The 23425-nt window shown below is 43.6% G+C and overlaps 1 protein-coding gene across 2 annotated transcripts; it reads right to left on the bottom strand.

Moving 5' to 3' along the window:
• Nucleotides 1-361: 361 nt before the first annotated feature.
• Nucleotides 362-21768, bottom strand: pds5b (PDS5 cohesin associated factor B). 2 transcript variants are annotated; one of them, XM_079283140.1, is made up of 35 exons: nucleotides 21658-21768; nucleotides 17308-17435; nucleotides 16918-17121; nucleotides 16656-16742; nucleotides 14148-14245; nucleotides 13271-13397; nucleotides 12825-12905; nucleotides 12071-12211; nucleotides 11170-11285; nucleotides 10975-11069; nucleotides 10579-10724; nucleotides 10138-10289; nucleotides 9262-9375; nucleotides 8961-9042; nucleotides 8808-8856; nucleotides 8462-8601; nucleotides 7999-8114; nucleotides 7727-7832; nucleotides 7402-7562; nucleotides 7121-7244; nucleotides 6731-6889; nucleotides 6374-6442; nucleotides 6010-6146; nucleotides 5670-5793; nucleotides 5351-5555; nucleotides 4962-5076; nucleotides 4630-4762; nucleotides 4416-4535; nucleotides 3979-4041; nucleotides 3736-3878; nucleotides 3385-3457; nucleotides 1913-2373; nucleotides 1699-1779; nucleotides 1283-1385; nucleotides 362-1162 (listed from the first exon to the last, which is right to left on the bottom strand). In XM_079283140.1, the coding sequence occupies exons 2-35, from the start codon at nucleotides 17413-17415 to the stop codon at nucleotides 1130-1132; spliced, it is 4266 nt and encodes a 1421-aa protein (XP_079139266.1). In that variant the 5' UTR covers nucleotides 17416-17435; nucleotides 21658-21768; the 3' UTR covers nucleotides 362-1129. The 2 variants fall into 2 exon arrangements, with proteins under 2 accessions (XP_079139266.1, XP_079139265.1); XM_079283139.1 differs by having other exon boundaries at nucleotides 1699-1782.
• Nucleotides 21769-23425: the final 1657 nt, after the last annotated feature.

Below are 23425 nucleotides of genomic sequence, written 5' to 3' on the forward strand. Positions count from 1 at the left end.
AAACACCTTTTGACTGCAGCAGTCACATCTGCCAAAGTCTCCTACAATGCATCTTAAAACAGGAGCCAATATTTCTGAAGTTTCTGATCTGTTAAGTAGAATGCATTAACCCGTACATACCTGAGACGTTTCAGCGCATTGCATGTAGAACAGGCTGACAATGCTCTAAAAAGGCTCAGTTGCAGATATACTTTGAAAGTTTGTGAAACACTGAATTCTAGACGGACCTTTAAGCTGGTTCCGTGATGCTATTTGACACGTTCGTCTTACTTGCGTCACAGCTGAAGGACTCGCAACCGGCGAACTGCTTCATCCAAGACTTCCAAAAGAAATAAAGAGAAATCGAGCATGTAAGGTTTTATAGAGAATTATATTGATACATCGGAGGATCTGACTGGGTGGATGTGAAGTGAATCAGCAGTGACAAACACTACAACCACAGCGGCTCAGGACTTCCATCTACCAGTAAGTACAAACCTACAAATGAGACGCACGCTACAATCTTTTCCAGAGGCAGCCCTACATTTGGACAGCTTTCGGACAATTTCTTTTTTTTGTAATTTTTCCAACACATGGTAAAAAAGTTTTTAATATACAGAGCTGTAAACAAAAACGCATGTTTTCTTTTAAAGTAAAATGACACAATTAACGTCACAAAAAGAAAACAAAGATGGTTTATCTCTTTCAGTTTTTAAAAGTGTGACACAGAGGGAATGATTGATAAGCAATACTGCTTTATGGGAGCATTTTAATAATAATAATAATAATAATATTGGCGGGTAAAAGGCTTTACAGTACCCCCCCCAGTCAGCATCAAACAACAACAGAACATGAAACAGACATAAGAGACTATTTACAAGTGATCTTTTTTTGTTTGTTTTTCTGTTAAAATTATTTCTACTTAATGTGGCGAACATCTTCACAATGCAACACGATGCAACAGCCCACAGCTGATGATAAGGATGTACTGATGTGCATGTGGCATAAGTGTGTGAACTTGTGTAACAGTAGGAGCGTCGGCGTAGGAAAAGTTAAAAAAGTTCAATGTCCATATCTTCTTTTCTACGTCGTTCCTCCTCAACATCAGAGTAGACGCCCCGTTTCTGTTTGTCCTTCCTCACTGTTTAGCTCATCTTCTTCGCCCCGCTGGCTTCTTGCGACCCTACAGAAAGAGGGAAGGGACAGCAGGGTGAAAACAATGGACAGGAAGCTTATCAATTCCTCCACGCTTAGTCTAAAACTTAGAATTCTCATATATGATTCATGTCAACACTTTCAGTACCTTCGGTGTTGGCTCCTCCTCCTGCTGCTCCTCCTCCTCCTCCTCCTCTTCCTCCACCTCCTCTTCTTCTTTAGCAGCAGCTGCCTTCGATCGCCCAGCACGCCTGGATATCACAGAGGGGGAAATGCTCAGAGTCAGAATGTCTCAGCATGCAGCATTTCACACATTGTTATTATTATTTTGGCCTTTTCATGGAATTCCATATGAGCCACCCTGAGAATAAGTTGTATATGATTTTTACCTAAATAGTAGTTGAAGTTAAAACATTTCTGACCTTGTGCTAAGCTTTCTTTCTCAAGAAAAAACGATTCTAGGCTGGTCCACTGCAATTACTTTGCCAGTCAGCAGCAGGTGAGCGACCGTTTTAATTCATGGCGCACAGACAACAAAGACGACAAAGCTGGTGTGCATCTTACGCTGGTTTCTTGGCCGGCGGCTGAGCCGACTTGGGCGGACGTCCTCTCCTCTTCTGCGGCGTAGACTCTGCTGACTCGGTGCTGCTGAACGAAGACAAACGACACCAGAGGTTGAGACAGAAATTCATCTTGCAGACGGAACTCTCCGTGCCAACAGCAGATGTTATTAGTGGAGCTGATCCAACTTCTCCGTTTGCATTCCCTGCATGCTTACCCTTGTGATCGCCGCGGCGCCCTGGCCTGCCGGCCTCCCTTAGTCTTCAACTCCACATTTTCACTGCTCCCGTCGCCCTCTTCCTCCTCTGCTGCTGCTGCTTCCTCCACCACCTTCTCCACTTCCTCCACCTTCTCCTCTTCCTCCACTTTCTCCTCTTCCTCCTCCTCTTCCTCCTCCTCCTCCTCTTCCGGCGGAGGAGCTGCCTTCTTTCGGCCCCTCTTCCCCTTGGCGGGAGTATCCTGACTAGGAGCAGCGGACTTCGGAGGCCGGCCCCTGCGTCCTTTCTTCGGCGGGCTGTTCTGTTCGTCCTCCGGCCGATTGTCCTCGTCCCACTGGTCCTCGGACTCGACCACTGCGGCTGTATTGGCCGCCGCCTTCTTGCGTCCACGCTTTGGTTTGCTGTCCTGGTCTTCACTGGAGGCCACGCCTCGTTTGCGACCGCGGGGCTTTTCAATATCCTGTAAAGAAAAACAAAAAACGAATAGTTGAAAAGGGCTGACGGGCTTCCTGCTGTCGCCTGTGTGAACCATGATTTCTCATGAACGAGCCAGAGCTCTTCTATTAGTTTGAATGTTATGCTTTTCTGAATGGCGATGTCTTTCCACCCCAGAAAACTTGTTGATTCTCTGGTTTCCACAATAGTTTTACTTGCTGTGTAGATAAACTGCTTAAAACCCGCTTCCTACTTAAATTAATGTGAGACACAAGTTGGAACTTTCCTTGTAAATATTAGTAAAATCCTGTGAAACATTTGAAAGGTGAGCTGCTTCAGAGCTAAAATGATGTCGGCAGCAGGTCCGGAGTGATATGAGTGATAGTGGACACAAAGCGTACTTGCTAATCCTATCTCGACTTGAAGCCAGCGGGTGTTTGCACAGTGGAATCAAAACACAGAGTCACGAGGGTTTATGACTGGAAACACTCGACTGGATCACAGCAACAGCCCTCTCTACTCGTCCTCAGCTACCGTGTCATTGCTGATCATGTTTTGTGTGCATTAGTGGAGTCGTACTATAAAGCAGGACGAAGGAAATGTCAGTTGTATTGCTTTTAATACTTAAGATCATAGCGTATAAACAAAAGGCTATTTTATTTTCTCCTATCGGTGTTCTCATCAAACACGAGTCAGAAGAAGTAAATAAAGCTTCAGTTTCTAGAAATAAGGTGCAAATATGATGGAAAAAAACCTCCAATACAGCAATCTGAGGGCAGGAACATTATCGAGAGGATTATAATAATAATACATTATATTTGTAGAGCGATTATGGCCGGGAGAAAATATCCCAATAGTTAGATCAAATAACTCTGTAGTATGATAGTTTACTGGATCTTTCAGACATTACACACACACACACAAATAATATTGTTGTTTCTTGAAAAGACCACATTGATGCTCTTTTTGCCACATTATAAGAACCACTCTCCCATCACAGAGGGTGTTACAGCAGCACACAAAGAGGCGTTGATACCTTCTCAGAGCCGTCTGCTCTCTTTAGGCTGATGTCCTCGTTTTCACTGTGATCCATTTCTGTGCTGTCGAGCCTGAAACAGGAATTATCAATCGTCACTATTTCACATAACAACAAATAAATGCAGCTAAAGGACACAAAAAGCCACCTGTGTGTGTGATCTATGAACATATATCATGAACATATAGATCCAGAGGTCTTTCTATGAACATTTGGATCTGGACTGGATTCAGTGTCTCGCTCCACCACAACAGACTCGGTGACATCAGGGTGTGAACGTAGGCTTGCTGGTCCCCCCTCTGGCGTGCCGAGTCCTTAAAGGAGTGCGTGTGAGCGTTGCATGACTTGTACCTGGTCTTGCCGTGTGGGGAGCCTGGGTTGGACGAGGGGTCGTCGTTACTGGTGGTCTCCATACGTGAAGCTTTGCTCTGGATCTGTTTCCCCGCCGCCGCCAGCGGCTTGTTCACTGCACCCAAAACGTTCGCCGACTTGGGCTAAAGAGGGAGGGGCGAGAGAGGAGACGGAGCTGGATGCGTGTTCAGAAATGAGATGCAGACGCCAACCGAACGGTTTCAGAGGTGTGATGGAGCTCACCTTTCCAGGTGTGAAGAAAGACTTCATCTCTGGCGGGAGGAAATTTTTTGTGTTGCTGAAATTCTGAAACGGGGAGAAATCTTCTATCAGAGAGCTCGTTTGTGGAAAAAGAGCAAGCGGAGGATTATGAGAAGAAGTTTTGCTCCCGACAAACGATCTCATTTGTCAAAATGTGTGCCAGATACGTTGATAATTAGTTTATGCCAAAAACTGGGGCAGTGAAAACCAGGTTACGACCAGCTACCACAACCAGGAAACACACTTTTCAACCCATGATTTAAAAAGTCAAAGAGAAGAAAAGGTTTCACAGATCTCACTAGCAGCTCAGCCATTGCTATTAACATATACGTCGAACAAGAAGAATGTAAAAGAAACTGCTCTGCTGGAAATAAAATACATTTTTTTGGCGGGTAATGCTTTGGGGTGCAGACACCAACCTTTTCGGGTTTGGTGAAGAAGCACGAGGGCAGCACGGGGTCTTTTGGAGAGTCTAGGCTGTAGGTGGTGCTCTTTGACATGATAATGTGCATGGCTACGTCACACACCGTGTAGAGTTTCTGCAGAGGGAAGGCAATAAGAGCAGTGAAGAAATATGTGCTGTCCATGTACCAGCTATTACGGGAACGTGAACTTGCAGACGTAAAGATTTACCTCGTTGGTTTTGGGATCGGTGGGGGCCTGGGCATCTTTTGTATTTTTCATATTCTCCACCATCTTCCTTATGAAGGCATGGCTGTTGTTCTCATTCTTGGCCATGATAATCTCCAGGACAAACCACAGAGCCCTAATAAACAGACGGGAGGTTTGACATCAGACTACCGGACTTTGAATTCTAGAATACGTGACCCTACAACGTAAACACCAGGTTGTAATATTCCACATTCATCCATGAGGAATGAATAAAAACGTGCATTTTTACATTTTTGAAGTACTCCTTTTGTCATCAGTGTTACCAGCGACCGGCAGCGTCCTCACATACTTACTCTTTGATTTCTTTGAGCTGCTCGATGTCCTGTACTTTGACGTAGTCTGGGTCGTGTGCCAGGAGGTGAATGGCGTAGGGCACCACGTACTCCGGCAGCAGAGAGAACAGCTTGTCTGTTGTCACACACAAGGTAAATACATATTACAATCAAGATTTCCCATCACAACAGTGATCATAATTACTGCCATGTGCACCGGGGTGCACGTGTAACTTCCTCTTTACATATATATATAGATATATATATATAGATATATATATATATCTATATATATATATATATATATATATATATAGTCAGCGTATTACATAAAGTAACGTTGATGGCAATTAGACTCTACTGTGCCAGTCTAGAGGAGCAGACAGGAGTGTTTTGTTCAGGTTCTTTACCGCTGATGGCAGCGTGCTGTTTGAGGTACTCTCTGCGTATGTTGACATTTTTCACCAGGCACTGGCGAGCGTGGGCCCTCCTCTCCTTAACGGGGTCCTTGGCACACAAAGCGAACACCGCCATGTATTCCAGAGGCAGACGGAGGCGGCACAGGCCCCGGTGGAGCTTCTGGGAAAAACACTGGCGCACCTGGTAGCACTCATCCTAGAGAGCAAACGAGCGAAAACAGTGACAATGATTAAAATAAGGGACAAAAAACAAGCTGCAGAGCCCTGAATCGAGCAGAACCTTCGCATGAAAAGAGGAGACAATCCATACGTTGATGACGAGAGCACACAGCTGGTATTGCTCCAGCGTGATGATTTCGTGGTAGCAGGGCTCCTGGGCCAGCTTCAGCAGGGCGCACGCCGCTGCCAGCCGCAGCCTCGACATGTCTGGTTTACTGGAGGCAGAGAGGAGACGAGAGTAAACAAGGATTCCTTCATTTATCTGCAAATGTGTTTGCGATTAAAGCCTAACCTCCCCCGAGGGTCCATAATACCCATTAAAAATCCAGCACTTCACTGAAATTTACATGATTATGTTTCTCAAGACAAAGCTTCCTCTGAGCTGCTCAAAAGGCTGACACACACACACAAGTATATGCCGTGTTGTTTACCCCATCCTGCCCTGCTCGGTTAAGTCTCCATCACTGTGTAGAATAGCAGTCAGCATCCTCAGCGTGGAGTTGCCTGATTTGCTCTGATTGTTCTTCACTCCTAGTAACCACCGCACCATCAGCTTTATGCCCTGGATCTGAATGGACGAGGGTGGAAGGATCATTTACTGGTCAACAAAAGTGCATCACTTGAGATACAATATCCACAACCAGAGGGAAATGTCTCGTCGTGTACTTGTAAAGATAAATACATACAGCAAGATCAGGTTGATATGACCCATTAACATCAAAAACACACACACACAGCGCAGTAGACTGAACAGGTGCACAGTTTCTCAGAGACACGTGAGGGTTCACCGCTGACCTTGGCCAGAGTCTCTGGGGACACTTCTTCATCGGGAACCCAGAGTTTGGTCGTCTTCTTGCCCGGGACCTTCAGACAACACAAATAATACTTCAAGACTTTGATCTGCCATCGTTGGTATTTTATGTCTCAAATCTGTACAACATAAGCCAAACGTTTATGAGTCAATAAACCATAATAATTGACAATTATTTTGAAAGTATGTAAATACATAAATAAATACATAAATTCTGAATGTAGAAACATGAATACTAGATCTGCAATAAGAATGAATACTCCGGCTGTTGTGGCATTTGACGTACAAACAACGATCTCCCACAGCTGCCTCTCGGAGAAAAGAAAGAAAAAGATGTGTACCCGGTCGTTCATGAGCAGATCCTTCACAATGAAGTTGGCGACTAGAGATTTGAGCGGTGCAGCAAACTGCTCTGGGGCCAGCTGAGCCAAGTGACCCAAGGTGGTCAGAGGGGTGATGAGCTGCTCGAGGTTAGCGGGGTCCAGGCCTTTGTTCAGAGGCTGGAGACACACAAACACACCATCCACATCACATTGTGTTTGACAAACGCTTCATCTTTGGGAGGCGTCTCTACCACATAGCAACAATTTAATCTGTTTCTCTGCATAAAAGTGCACTTTAATTGAAAGAACACAACATATGTAAACGCCTTGCAGAATGTGTCAAACCAGGAAATACACACACAACTTTGTTTCCTTTAATGAGTAAAACAAATGCAGGGACTGACTAACCTCGAAGATTTGGGCGAAGTGCGTGTCTCTGTTGGTGAACATGGAGTTGATGCAGTGGATGGCATACTTGGCCTGGCGAGGCGGCCCTCTCTTGGCTTTGGCCTGCAGTACAGGCAGCAGGACGCTAGGGGGAGCAGGCAGGAGACCAGCGTTACAAACCACAGAAAGCATCGTCACAAGTCAGAAAGAGCGCAGCATGCTCAGAGCGATGTGCGAGACTGCATACATCACGCTGTACGCTGGAGAATGAATGAAAGCGTCGTTCAGCCAATGAAACGTACGATTTGACGTGAGGGAAACTCTCTTCCAGCTTGCTGCCCGTGTTCTTGAAGATCTGCAGAGCCGCCTCGGCGACCTTCTCGTCGTCCATCTTCAGACAACCCAGCAGAGACTCGAACGTCTCCGCCGAGTGGAACGACACCGGGTGTGTGAACGAAAGCACCTGGGATGGAAAACACAACGGGGCAATACATATTCTGATGAATACCGGTAGTTTTCAGCCAAATTCATCAAAAAAGAAAAAAAAAAGTGTTAAGTGTACTTAAGCAGATTTGTTTTGTGTCACTGTAAGGACGACTGCTGCCAGCTTATGTTTCTGTTTCTTACCTTCAGCAGCTCCAGTCCTGCTCTGATGGCCTCGTCAGTGGGGACGCCCTCATCCTCATCATCAGCTGTTCCATCTATAGATTTGTTGACTTGTTTTATCAACGCACTGATGGATGATGGTCGAGATAGAAGAGAGAGATTTATTTAAAAAAAAGGTCAAACACTACACAATTTAATCAATCATCATCACTACCATTTGAAGTCTCTGCATCAATGTGATGACTTAAAGTGTGTGTCATCGGCCTTCCTACACATATACACACACACACTACCTGATGGATTCTGTGTCGATGTGTACAGGAGCAATTCTCTCCAGAAGGAACTTGACCATTTCCAGGAATGGGTTGCTGGGCTGTTTGGGGCTGCCGAGCTTTTTAGTGATGTCTCGCTGAAAAGGGGACAAATGTTTGTGCACTGTTGGATTTTATAATTAAAAGAAACGGGCAGCAGAGTTAGGCATCAAATAACGTGTGCCGTCATGTCTGAATGAAGCTGTAAGGCACATTAACAGACAGCAGGGCGGGGCTTCTGTTAAAGCTCGTCTTTATGATGCTATAAAACATTTAGTACCACCTTCATCAGTCTCCATGCTCTTTGACTATTTGTCAACACAAAAGATAGACCATATACAGAGATTACTGATATTCGAAATGATTAAACTATATCTTTGAGGGTATCACTTAAAACAGAGCCAGTGGAGGGATGACAGCGTTGATGAGAAACATCAGCACTCACCACACACACTTCAGCTTGCTTGCAGGAGCACGAGGGGCTGACCAAGGTTTCCAACTGATCTCTGATCCGCTCGTCATCATCCAGGACCTGAGCCAGCTTCTTCACAAAGTCCTGAGCCTTGCCCGGGTCTGGCAGGTTCTCTGTAGTCACACAGTATTAAAAGCTTACGTCTACAATGAATACATTTGAAACCAGGGTGGGTGGGTCAGGCTGCTTCAGCAATGCCATTAAAAAGGTTTTGTTCATTCTTTTCTTCTACGCGAAGTGGAAAGATCCTGTGGCTGTACGTTAAAGTTGGTCATTCAAACACTTAAATGTATGTATTTAATGTGTGTAAAGCCCTTACTTGTGATCACCATGACTTTGGCAAATACGGCCTTGCTCGATGCTTCAGACTAAAACAAACGCACAAACAAAAGAACAATACATTTTTTTGAGAAAACACGACAAGAGAATATTAAAAACCCGCTTTTTTTTCTAGTGTGCTTCAGTTCGTTACCTTGGGTTTTTTAACCAAGTCCAGCAGGTCTTTGACATTGTGCCTCAGCAGATTCTGGCACTTCCACATCTCGTTCAAAGCTCTGAGAGGCACAGGTGAAGAAGAGTCAAAGGACGGAGGAGGAGGAGGAATCGTAGCAGTACAGAAGGAAAATAAAAGAGTTTCCTTTTGAACATTTGTTCCAGACAGGTCAGTAGTCGTCTAGACTGAATTACATCATTTTTTACAATGCTGATGAAAATTAAAATGACAAGTCGTGTTTTGCAGCTGCATTAATCTCATATTTGTGAGAAATGCTTACTTGACAGCATTTGTGTCCAGGGTGGCGTACAGGTAGTAGAGACACTTCATCCTCTCAGTGGTTTCCAGGTTGTGAGGAACCATGTACTGGGCAAAGACCCGCTCCACCAGCAGCCTGTGCACATGGAGGGAATCGCTCCGATTTAAAAGGAAGAATATCCTCACATAGGTTTTCACAAAAAATGCTCTTCACAAGTTCCCTCTGGAATTTGATCAAATAATTATGCGTCAATTAGATAACAGTTCCTCAATGGCCAACCAAACATGTCAGAGAAAATCAGATGACGAATAATAAGATTTGTCAGCGGTGCCGGTATAATCTCACTATGCCCCTCATCATAAAAATGGGACATTTTTCGACATTTATTGTCCCTAACCTTTGGAGAATCAATTTCAGAGGTTTAAGAGAGAATTTGCTGAGTGTGCACAAGTATTTCAACACTGCCCTGTTTAACACACACACACACACAAACTGCAGCAACAAAACTGTTCCGAGTCGAGAGAGAAGCCTCTGCCATTCTGAAAAGCTGATATAAGCGCCTGATTTTACTGTTTGAGAGGTGTTTGGCTCACTGCCAAAGTCTGCTATGAAATATCTCAATGCGATGTCATTATTTATAGTCGTCTGGTAATCCAGGGAACAAGACACGTTAATCAAACTAAATTAAGTGCAGAAATCCAAGCTACTTAGCCAATAGCTCAAGGCACAAACACTGATTCAAGGAGCTCACTGGTCTTAAATCAGCATCTTTAAGGGAACAGATTGAAATGCTCTACCTTTGGAACAGTTACCCACAGGTTTGAAATGCGTTATTGGAATTCATAAAGGGGACTTTGATTTTCCTAATGTAACAGCCAGGAACACATTCACACAAACCTGTCATCGATGCTGTTTTGGTAGTAGATATGGAGCAGCTTGTCTTTTATCCAGGAAATCTGTTTCGAGGCCTCCCTCCCTCCTTCTCCCTGCAGAGAGTACTTCCTGTAGATCGATGCCAGGCCCATCATGGCCTCCTTACGCACACGCCACTGATGGAGGACAGGGCCAGATAATGGGAGACAATTACCAATCACGAGTTAAATGAGTACTATATGAGAAGCTGCAGTGGCTGCAGTCCATCCCAAAAACACGATGTTAAGACTGATCACGACAGGAAATGTTCTCAATAAGAAAATCCTTTTCGGTACTTTCCTGAGTATATTTTGTGATAAGATATTTTTATTTTTTTCCCATATTGCAGAGGCCTTCATACAACACAATGACAAACAATATGAGTCCATACCGAGTCCAAACACACACACAAAGTTGTCCACTTACTCTCTTGTCCAAGGTCCTCTCCTTCACAAAATTGAGCAACGCATCATTCACGAGAGACAAGTCCTTCTTGGCAGCAGTTACTATAGACACGATGACATCGTGGCGGATGGCCTCCTCTGGGTCATGTGATCTAACCCGCAAGAATTCTGGGGAAGAAAACGGGAACAAATGAGGGGGACGTGAGAGAACCCGACACCTCGAACAATTACTTCATCACATAAAAACACCACGTTTGTTCAGGCACAACAATAAGCATGTAACTCATCATTAAGAGCTTGTAAAGTGAGTCTTGTGGTATCACATCCATATAGAGGCACAATAAGTCAACGCTCAGCACAATTAGCAGGTTTCAAAGAATGCATCTGCCGAGAGGTCGGCGCATCTCGGCTCATTTACCCGTGAGGTCTTTGGCCAAGTCTGGGTGGTTCATGAGACAATGACTGGCAAACTTCACACACTCCAGCCTGATGGGCACATGGATGTCATTAAACCTTTGGGGGAAAATAAATAAACGTTAATACCAGCAACTCAAGACGGCAAAAACATTAACAACCCAGCAGGTGTTTGCTGCATGCACGCACTGTAACCCACCTGCCGAGGTAACACTGCCACAGCGGCTTGTTCTGTGCAGCCAGCTCAGAGTCCTTGGCTCCGAACATCTTAGCCAGCAGCTTCACCACTTGCAGCCTCTCGTCATTATCGTTACTCTGCAGAGACAGAGCGAAGGAGAGAGAGAAATTATGCACAGATATTTGGCTGTGTTGAATGGACAGACGAGCAAAGTCAATTACATTGGCTCCATTACCAATGGAGCCAATAACACAAACCGTCATAACACAAAGGCAGCAGTTTTCTTTGTTATCAGTCTTGTTTTCAGAATGAGAAATGAAGTAGAGGTAACAATGAGAAGTAAAGACAAAAGGAAGACGGGTGGTAGGAAGGAGAGAAAACAAGCGGAGAGATAAAGATGAAAATAGCAATGGTGAGACAATGAATGAGAGAGGGGGAGACAGAGGGAGAACGTGTCATCTGAGGGGGAGAGATTTTATCGCAGCTATTATTTTGAGGAGACGGCGCTGATCTACACTCCCTCTGAACAGTTAATGAGTGTTATCCATCAGCAGGAGGCCTTTATGGGACACTGCAGAGGCAACATTATGCTGACTGCTGGACTGCTGCTTCTTTCGAATGGGAATCCACAAACTTGCAGAGAAAGTGAAAATGTGCAGTTCTGCTGCCAATAGGTTGGAGAATTCTGGGTTTTTTGGAGTCTGGTGTGTGAATATTGGGTTAATATAACATTAACCCAAGAATTGCCGCTACTTCCATCTCTAGGACTTAATATCGCAACAAAATCTAATAACAATCACGATAATAATGCAGTGTGTTAACGTGCACAAAACAATTATACAAACATGAAATGACAAATGTAAGATGCTCCATTTAACGTGGAAAACAATGTTGAACTGAAAGAGTGTTTTTTTTTTACTACCTTGAGTTTGAACTCGAGCTGCGGCAGCACGGAGAGCAGCAGGTGGCTGTCGATGTTGTAAAGCTCCAGGATGAGGTCGAAAACATGCTCGGACAGATCGCTGACCGAGGTCTTCCCCAGCATCAGCACCTGGTTGAAGAACTGAAGGAGAGGACAGAGAGGGAGGAATGATGGTTACTGATATAAACACATACAAATAATAAAAAGAGAGATCCTGCAAATCAAGCTGTGACTGTGAAACAGATGTAGAGGCAGACGCTCAGATTCCATTCGCTGCCAGGAGACAATAATAACGCGCAACGAAGAACACAAGGTGATTCATTGACATTGTGCTCGTTGCACAGTTGCAGCATTACAGCTGCACGTACACAATGTGAACCTCGGCAGAAATATTTGAATGCATCAAATGTTTGCTGTCCAACAGCTGATTTTAATGACCAACGTATCACTTAGCGCCGTCGTTGGCCCAGATATAAACCTCTTGCCGTGCCAAGACATTTCTAGCATGGTTGGCCTCGGTTCAACTACACTGGCAGTGCTAGAGTCTTCCCATTAGGCTACGCGAGGCTTTGAATCTACAGTATGTACTGGTAGAGCTGGAGGATTTTGTTTGTTTGTTTGTTTCGGACTACTACCGGATACAGACAGCTGCATGGTGTCCTGTGTTTAACTCAGGAAGAAGGATCTCCATCCAGCCAGAGATGTAAAAGTGTATAAAAGACAAAAACAACGTGTGTCAAAGATTGTATCTTACGTTGGTGATGTAAGGTTCAATAGCCTGAGCAGTCCTCTTCAGCAGAGCTTTGGCCAGGTCATACGCTTGTTTATTCAAGTTCTAGACAGACAGAAAACACAATCGGTGAATAAAATAGCAGGTCAGAGAGCATGTTCAGACAGATGACAAAAACCACACATGATGTCCAAAACACGGGTGTGATCCATCATTTCTTGTTTTCCACTCGACGCCTTTGGGCGTCCACAGATGTTTCTGCACAAACTCTAAAGCTGCTTTACTTCTTTTCACCTGCAGGGGTCTCATTGAATTACAGCGTATGGAAAATGATATACTGACAACTTAGTTCAGACTGTCAGTTACTGAGTGTTCTCTACACCAACATTAGTGTGTGTGTGTGTGTGAGTGCTGTACGGTGTTCTTTATGTGATCGTGTTGAGTCCATAGGCGTTATTTTGTGCACATACCTTGTGTGCAGGCACCAGGTTGACCAACACAGTGTCCAACAGCTCCTGCGACACGGTGTCTCCCTCGCAGATGATGGAGCTCATCAGGTCCACCATGTGCATGTGCACCTTCTGGTTATGGCCGTTGCTAGGAAAACAAAAGACACAAGGATGACACAATGCAGCACTTAAAATACAAGAGTCCACGCTGGTTCCCTGTTGAGCCAGCAACATAAAATGATCAGATATTCCTTGGGGAGTTTTGAGATTTACTTTTCTGACAGCATGCATTTTATAGGCAGCCTGCGATGCACTGATCACACAGAGGGTGGGTGTACTGGCTCATAATGATCCGCATTACAGCAGGAGGTACCGCTGATTACCTAGATCTCTATCTCAGCGACTGCCGTCCTCAGAGCTGCCAAACATTACTCGTCTTATTACCTTCCATTCACCGACAGTGTCACTTACACACAAACAAACATGAGGGCTGCACTCCCTTACACCTTCGAGCTCACTGTAATATTTCAAGTAGAGCTCTTTAAATTCTCCCTGTATAAAAAGAAAATGCATTGTGCTGGCACAACCTTGACACACACAACCATCATTTTGGTTCCAATGGCAAAGAGCCAAATCCTGCACTGCAGAATTCAGCCCACAAGGTTGTGTTCAGAGGAGTGAGATAGAGAGCCGGGAGAGGAGAGGACTGCGGGCAATCAGAGACAAACAACTCTGAAGTTTAATGGTGTTGCAGTGGAGACAGATCGAGGTGTTCGAGGGCTCACTTCTGACATTAAGGACTGCTGCGGACTAAAGGTGGAGGCTATGTGGGAACAAACAACAAATATGAAGACAAATAACAACCGCGCTGAGGCGGCCTTCTGATAAACAGACTTACTTGATGACCTGGAAGAGTGTTCTGTAAAGCTGGGTGAATATCTCATTGCTGTCTTCAAGCTCAAAGCAGATATTGTAGGACTTCACCCATGCTATGTTCTGAACAATAAGAGAGGAGAGAGGAGGCTGTTAGTGACAATGCAACTTACAATGCAGCAAATTAGGAAGAATGTGGTGAGGGAGGGGCGTATTTACACACACAGCACTTACAGAACAACTGATGAATTCAAGTGGAACATTCACCATCTTTTAGCTCTTTAGCTGCTAAAATGCACCACTATGTTCACCGGCTGTTGGCTGCTTGGTGCTGAGCAGGTAGTGTGCAGTGGGTTACAGCCTTTTCCTTGAAAGCAGCTGCAACAACACTGAGGCCAGTGAGTGAATGAAAACGGAGAAGTCGCTGCCGGAGCGCTAAACAACGAGCTGAAACTCCGGGTTAAGCTTTGTAAAGCAGAGGGGATTCTCTGTCAGTCCATTACTATTAACTTCTGTTAACATGCGGTCTGTTGTCAGAGAGCAGAATGAAAAAACAAAACGTGTGAGGGAAGCCTGTGACAGGAATTGTGCAGCTTTAATGAGTGAAAAGCAAAGAAAACCACGAATAAAGACCATCAGAGTAACATATTCTTATTATAATCTCTTTTAAGGTGCTCAGACGGAGAGTCTGCTGCAGATATAACGTGCATCCTTTAAGCTTCTGTAGCACGGCAGAAGAGAGAGCATGTCATTCAGCCACCACTGCGTCTCGCCCTCCACGTCATCTATTTAATACAATACATTTACATTAGAGCTTGAATACACACATGAATTCGTGAATGTATTCAGAAGACCAGAGGTCAATTGCTAAACAAAATAAAACAAAAAGACAACAACTGCCGACGCCTAGAGTCACAGAATGAGCCAAACACCAGCTGTAGTCCTGCACAGGTTAAGGTGTTCACATTAAGCAGAGAGTAAATATCACGCCACCAGCAATAATGTACAAAAGAGGAGCAAAGAGCTTCTCTTTCCGGACTGATGTACAGTGGATCGCTTCAATACAAAGAGAACAAAGAATATTCACGAGTCGGCCCATTTAAATGTTTCAGCAGGTGAACAGCCTTGCAGTGTCAAACTCTGCCGAGTGAAGCTCAAACATGAAGTGAACAAAACATTCGTGAGCAGAGAGGGGCAAATATCTTCTTCACGGCTACATTGCGAGCATGATATTTGCAGTAAAAGACAGATAAGCCCGGCTTCTATGAGCCTTATGAAACACCTGCAGTTAGGGATGGAATCTGTCTCTTTGCATACAGCTGGTTACGGTTCGGTTCCCAACTGGCAAAATACCCAGATTTGTTTAGGTCCAACAGGAAGTAATCTCTTATTGAACAGTTTATCTCTCAAAGTTACTTCTATCGGCAATGTAGAACACGTTCAGGGTCGTGGACTTCTCATTCTCACCACGTACGAATATCACTGGCTGAAGATTCGATTTGCTCGTGAACAATGCAGCGTACAAAGTAATTATTATTTCACACATCATAGTTTTTAAGTTGATTCATATTTTGCATTAAGAATCTGTAGCAGCCTAGTTAGTAACTAATGTGGTCAAATTAATGTAGTGAAGATAAAAGTAAAATATTTCCCTCCGAGGTGTAGTTACACAAAATGTAAATACTCAAGAACAACAACATGAACATTATACTTAAGTACTTGAGTACCCTAAATGTACTTCCTTAAATTCCACCACTGACAGAGCACAATGTTGTTCACAAGAACAGTCTTCATGGATCTAGCCTCGGAATTTTGCTCTCAAAGATGATGAATTGAACTTTAAATGTACAAAGTTTTTATCCAGAGGAGCATGCACCCAGACCCCTCTAGAGGATCCGAGGTGCACCCACCAGTCTTACAAAACCTTGTGGGAAACATTGCATCATCAACTTCATCCAGTGAGTTCTTATGGTGCAACGTTGGCACTGAAAATGGTTTAATGGGATAGAACGACGGCCCCGCCCACAGCTGCAAGATTCTGACAGTAAACAGTAACACGTTGTGGACTACTCCCAGCCGTTAAACTCTATTGGTCCAGTGTAGTACTTCTTTTTTTACCATGGATGATTATCTCAAAGATGCTGGAACATATTCAAAGCGTTGGACCCCTGAGCATTCACTTATCATACGTATGCTTTGCTAATTGGATTTCCATCTTCCACAACAACTCTCTGGTCATTTTGCGGATATCGAAATGCTCCCACGCTGCCGATCTAAGGCGCTTCCTCGGAGGATATAAAACTTGTCTCATCTTCACGTTTGTGAGTGTTAATTAGGCTGCCACCCTAAAACGTTTCCTCAACCAACAAAAGGTGATGATAGTTCTTTCATTATTTTTACCTTTAGTCATTAGTTGAAAGCAAGTCCCTACAAATGTTGAAAGCCAAACCCAATGAGATTCAACACTGGATTAAAATGTAATGAAAAGGGATCCGACCCCAACACTACGACAGATCCACACATAGTCACGTACCTCAAGCAGATAGAAGTATCTGTTGAACTGAGCGCTTTTAGTGTCCTCCAGTCCTTTCAGCTGTCTTGTGATGAACATGAAGATGTCCTGCACAAGAAAGAAACACACGAGTGAATGCACCACCCACACACACAAGTATATAGCAATTCATCAGTCAATATTCAGTGAATACTCCAGAGAAGATGCAACAAGTTGGGCAGTTAAACCGGCGAGTAACCCCGGTGGAGCGCAGTGATCTCGGTGAACGTCTTCACCAGCGTACCTTGAGTTTATCCGGGGAGGTGTAGGGCGCCTCTGGGGCGTAAATCCTGAATATGTCTGCCAGACAGCAAGCTACCAGCAGACGCACGTCCTTGTCCGGGTGCTTGAGGAAGAAGTCTGAGGCCAGGTGGAGGGCCAGGTTCAGGTAGAGCTCCTTCTCTTCCTCAGAGTCCTGGTCCATGTCCATGAAGGTCTTCACGACCATCTGGAAGAATGGAAGAACGCTTCAAAAAAATCCTGTCTGCTGTCAAAGAAATTATACCAGCATGCCTTCGCTGATTTGAGAAAATTACATTGAGAAGCCTGACGATCCCCCCCCCCCCCCCCCCCCCCTCTGTGATGTGAGCGACCACATAGTAAACAGAGAGGCGCTGCAGCAGCAGACACTCACCTTGAGCCTCCGGACCATTTCCTCTTTGGAGATTTTGTCAGAGATCTCCTTGACCCCTGGAGGGTAGGTCACCTTCCCATCTGTGACTCGAGCTTTAGAGTGAGCCATTCTCTTTAGCTCTTCACTGCCTGGGGAAAGAGAAATAAATTGGTTGGTAATAAATTAGAGGAGATGAAACGGAGAACACAGACAGAGGAACTAAAACCTTGCCCCTTGAAGAATAGCTGGACCGTAACCCCAAAAAACAGACCGGAAAGGCGCACATTAACTATTTGGAACCCGGGGCAAATCTTTCGAATGCTTCAAAGCTTGGAAAGCAGGCTGCAGAAGAGACTTCTGAAATAGTCAGCCATGTATTCACAGCACACAGAAATAGCTTTCTAGAAGCTGAATCAGGGATGAAAGTGCTGCATTCAGACAGCAGGCCGACTGTTTCACTGCGATCATGGTGCTCCACGCTTCATTACCACCGACACCAGTCTGTCAAAGATGACACCCAGTTCATGTTGAGGACGTTCACATAATGCAGAATGTGCTTTGACTTTCAACACACGACACCGCTCACGGCCAGATCAGCAATGCTCTCTGGCAACGCTGCTGAACTGATCCATCTCACCTCGCTGCTGCTCTTTGTCCATCAACAATATTAAAAAGGGTTATGACTTCATTTCACTTTCTACATCTCACCGACGTCAGACAAATTAAAGCCTGACTCATAGTTCATGAATCTACAAAAGTCTGCAATGATTTAAAGAAATATGATACTGTATAATGGGGGGGGGGGGGGGGGGGGGTCGTAAAATATCTAAAGCATTAATTACAGCAGCAAGGCTAGAGGTCGAGAACTCGCCAGGAGTTTTAAGTACGACAAAGTCTGACGATTTGCAATCAATGAATTAGAAGACTACAATCAAAAGAATTGCTTCAGAAATAGTGCGATTAACAAAAACAATACTTTGCTCCGGCCTCCACATGTGTCTGGGTCTGTTTTGCTAGTTTACTCGACTATTGGCATCAGTTGTTGTGACTCAAAAGTAATCATGTCGCCAGTTATCATCCATCTTACTTTTTACTTTAAATAACAATTTTATACACCATGTGATAACTCACAATTTAGACATTTTACACATCGTGCAAAAACAAATCATATGGATGGGAGGAGCTCATCGAGCGGTGCACCCTGTGGTTAGTGGACGACCAGCTCTGAACACCGAGTCACAGCTGATCGTGTCGTGTTGAATGATTTAACTGTTTTGCATATGGAACAAACGGGCTCGTTCAACACAAGGCTGCAACTGACAACAACCACCGTCGATTATACTGCCGAGTTGATTAAAGGGTTTAATCAGCAGACTAAATAAATAAGACAGTAAACTGAATCCGTTTTTTTTGGTCTGTTGGTCGGATAAAACAAGCAGGTTGGATTTGGAAACTGTGATGCGCAGATTAACATTTCATAAACTAAAGTATTATTGTGATATATTTCTTTGCATCATCACAAAAACCCACCACAAACTGCACATCAGTGGAGAGTTCAGATGGCTGATGAATCAAAGCATTTCAGCCCACGGGGAAGATTTAGCTTTACATTAAGATTTGTTGTGATTTGTAGTGTTAAACAACAAACAACTGTAATGTGTGTGTGTGTCTGTTTTGGGTTTGTCGCACTAAACTAAACATGTATAGATGTCACCAAGGGCTGTGGAAAATTGTATCAAGTATTTTCCACTATGTTTTACATTTTATAAACAAAACTAAAAATGAATTTATTGATTAATATCAATAAATTAATTTGCAGATTAATCGACAAGGAAAATAGGTAGTTGCAGCCCCACATTGCTTTCCTTCATTCTAAGCTTCTGTTATCCTATTGCAACATTATATCATCAGTATTTCATCAAACAATCTGCACCTTGTTTATACGAGCATGTGAAAGCCATTTACTACTATTTCAAAGAAGTAACAACAAACACGAAGCTCCTCCACGACCAGCAGCCCTGTTCCATTTCAATCAATAACAAGCAAGTCTCATTTTGACCAAAAGCCTTGATCTGTGATAGAACTGCAGTAGAAATGTCATAGAAATAAAAAAGCAGTAGTGAACTACACGACATGGTGTCTGACATGTCCCGCATGACAGATGGACGGAAAGTCAAGGCTGCCAAATTGTTTGAGTATGACCTTCTTTTCCACCCCACAGCTGCTGCCAAATTTGAGTACCGGTACATCGCTCTCTTAGTCTACCACACAGTGAGCTCTGGCAGCCAATCAGAGTAGAGTATTTCCCGACCTGTGGGGTCTGTCTGGGTGCCATCCAGCAGAGAATATTACACTTTGAATAAACGGCAGCACTAAAGCGCTCGTACGTGGGCTACCGTCGACTGAGTACTGGTTTATCAGAGTAAAACACATTTATTCCCCCGCTGAGGGTTTCCTATCGGTCTGCTGCTTCACGCTCTCACCGCTTCACCCCTTTCGACACAGCTGCCAGCAGGAATATGAAGACTGTGATCGGCTCGGCTAACCTAATCTGAACCTTGACACAGAGCTCCTTTTGTTTTAACCCTGTGGGTGATTAAAGGGAAGAGAGTGACTGTCAGCAAAACAGAAGCAGGACGACTGGACACCAGCTGGTTATCGTGGGTGAACTCAACAACCTCCACATTTGGGCCCTCACAGATACAACGCGATGGAAACTGGGTGAACAACCGGGAAGCACGATGAAAGAGTTTTCCTCCAAATCAAATGAGATCGGCATTTTCGGGAACAGAGCACGTCTCTGCCAAATTTGAAAAAGCGAAGGCACACCGGCCAGAAACAACGAAGCAGAGCAGGAGGGTTTGAAATGAGTCCAAAGGTTTAAAGAAAGACACGGTTGGAGTAAACCTTCATATATGCCATCTACAAACAGACAACACAGCGTTGAATGACATGTCTATATAGTGCGGACATGTTTCATCCTCTGTATCCATTCAACACAAGCAAACAATCTCAGAGAAACAAACTGTGGCTTTGCAGATCAAACATAACTTCTTTTAGTTGGAAAAATAAATAAAAGTTGAGGGGCTGCAAACAAATAACTCCAACCAGGAATACTACAACGTGATTTACTTCTGTAAATACCCATTCTAAAACTATAATGAGCAATGATATATGTACAAGCTAAAACACATTTGTATTTGGTAATGCTACCCCAAATTAATACATGACATTCCATATTGGCTTCATGTGACAGCTGTCTTGAACAGTACTGATTTTAAGTGTTATAAGGGAGCAAAACCCCAATGGCCCTTTATAATAACACTTCCTAATAATTTAAATATGTCAGAGACTTCTTACAACCTGTGGTCCGTAGAACAATCCGAGGTGTTGATGGTGAAACGATTCAACAATCACATGCTGATAGCTGTCAAAACAAAGTCTAGTGCCCTCAGCTTACGAAACAACACGCTGCGTTCAATTTCATAATTCTTCCCGTCTTGGTGGCTTCTAATGCCAATATTAAAAATAATAATAATGTGCACGAGATCAGGTTTGTTGCAGTCATCATCAGAAAGAGTAAAATATTACTCAGATATTTGGTTAATGTGTCAATTCTGGAGCAGAGTAGCCACTAAATAAACTATTAACGCTGCGAGAAGACGTCTGCAATAAATGAAAAGCAGTGTGCCTTAACGTTAGTACACTTAGTTAGCGTGTAATATGGAGTCACAACGAAAACAATTTAGCATAGGAAACAGCCACCGGATTACCGTTACTTGAATAGGTTACCGTGAGATAACGTAATTTAGCGGATAGAGAAGAAACACGCAATGAACAGAGGTGCTTTTTGTTATGGTACAGCCTGACTGCCTTGTTGCCGTTATGTTGGCTAATCTAGTTAGCTGCCGTTAGCTAGCGTTAGCAGTTATGCACAACACTGACTTAGCGTACCCGAGCTAACGTTAGCAGCAGTAGCAATCTCAGTGACAAGAGGGCGGACATGTAGTAACGTTACGCTGAACAAAACACCCCGGCGAACACCCGTTATATCGTCATAAATATACCGACCCCAGTCGAGTCCTTGTTTGCTCGTGCTGCTGGGACGTTGAGCCGAGCACACCGGCTAGGGTTTCACTAGCTCACCATTATGCGCCGCAGGACCAGGTCAACCAGCGCTGTGAAGCGGACACGGCAGCCGAGAACACAGGCGAGCAAGGCGGGCTGCGCTCTGCCTATTCGCGGTAGAAAACATGGCTACTCGGCTGGATTCATCCCGGACTCATGATACCGCATCGTTCGCAACGGCACTTGGAAAATAATTCCCACCTTTCAATCAAAAACATTTAGCTTATTTGTGCATTGTATTACCTGTTACGGTGAATTGTGATCAATCGTGTCCTCCTCTGCAGCTCTCTTCCCCCTCCTAGCTCCAAAATGGCGCCAATATGTGTGGATTCACTGCCCGTGGGTACAAACGACCAGTGAGTGTGTAGCGCCACCTATAGAGCCAGTGTGTGTAGGTATTATCCTTTAAAAACATAGATTTAACCAGATTTGTTTTTTTAAATGTAAGAAAATTGACTATCACAAGTTTTATTTGGTAAAATAATTTAGTAAAATCAACTAATAAAATAAAACAGAAACGCGACGACATCAAATAAAAGCCAGTGTGTAAAAATGTGTTTTAAGCAGTGATTTAAAAGAGATTACTGAGAATATACAGTATGATATATGATATTACACAGAATAAATGATTTATTGAGAGAGATTAACATAACAGAGTATTGTAGTTTCATAGCATAAAGTGGGTTTTGTTTACCCAATGCTGCTCAGAATGTGAATCATTATAGTTTCATATAAGATAGCCTAATAATATTAGTTACTTTGTGTTAAGTAGCCTACGTGTTATAATGCAGTCAAATAGCTAGGGCTGCAAAATAAGGAGCATTCGCTGTAAATTGAAACCTAAGGGGACTTTCTGACAGCAAATGAATGCAGCAACCTGCTGTGTTTTGAAGGAGCTGTTCTTTTTGTAAGGAAATTATCTTATAAATGAGACACGGTCGCAATAAACATAATGATCTCATTACGGTAACATTCATGTTTCTTCCGCGTAAACTGTATTTACGATCAATTTTGCTGCTTCTCAATAACGCCATATATCAGAAAGTATCCATGTCTATTAAAGGTTATTTCAACACGTCAATGCGTCTATTCATGCAGCCTTTTCTCGGATAGTGCTATGGAGCCTGTCATTTCTTCCCCCTTTCCTTTCCCTGCTGCTAACCTATTCATTAATATGCACGTTTCAATGTAAGAACATCTGTTCCTGTGCAAATGTGCATTCACTTTGATCACACTTGTCGTTGCTAATTATCCTGCGAAATCCACATTTTAAGCCACGACAAATGTCTTGCCATACTGGTTTACAGAATATTAAACTAAAAATAAACACATATGTCTGAAAGATCAGCAGCGTGCTTCATCTTTCTCTGCGTCTCTGTCCAATATGAACTATAGGGGGAGCTCCAATGCAACGTTTCAGATTTGCACCCCTCAAAAGCAAAACACGATACTGCAGCAGGTGCAGAACATGACAGATAGCATGCACAGTTAACCAGAGAGTAATGCGTGGGGAAAGGACAGCTTGAAAGCATATTGTCAAGTGTGTTTGAGGCAGGCCACTACACATTAGTGGGCACATTGTCTCTGAACTTCAGCTGTTGAATGAGAATTTAACTAAATAACAGTAGATTTAATGTAATTTCAGCGTTTAAATACCACAGATAACCGTCAACATATGAATAAAATCATTTGAATTGAATCCACTTGAAATTACAATTACAAATATGATTGGATCTTATCATCTTATCACGTTATATTGATCACCATTCATTATTTAGGATGAACAACATAATTTAGAACTATTACGAGCTTGTTATGTATCCGTGGTTGTCAGTAGCGGTTTAAGGTTGATACATTGTTTCACCACTATAGGCATTACATTTTATTTTTTTAAACCTATCTGAATATTTCTGTATAAGGCGGCTCGATTGGAGGATGCACAGCCCTGTTCCCAATCAACCAATTAGTAAGCGACTGCTTAAATCCCAGCTGGAAGAACTTGGACCGGTTT

This window comes from Melanostigma gelatinosum, assembly GCF_949748355.1.
Source record: "Melanostigma gelatinosum genome assembly, chromosome: 14".
In the NCBI taxonomy this organism is placed as follows: Eukaryota; Metazoa; Chordata; class Actinopteri; order Perciformes; family Zoarcidae; genus Melanostigma; species Melanostigma gelatinosum.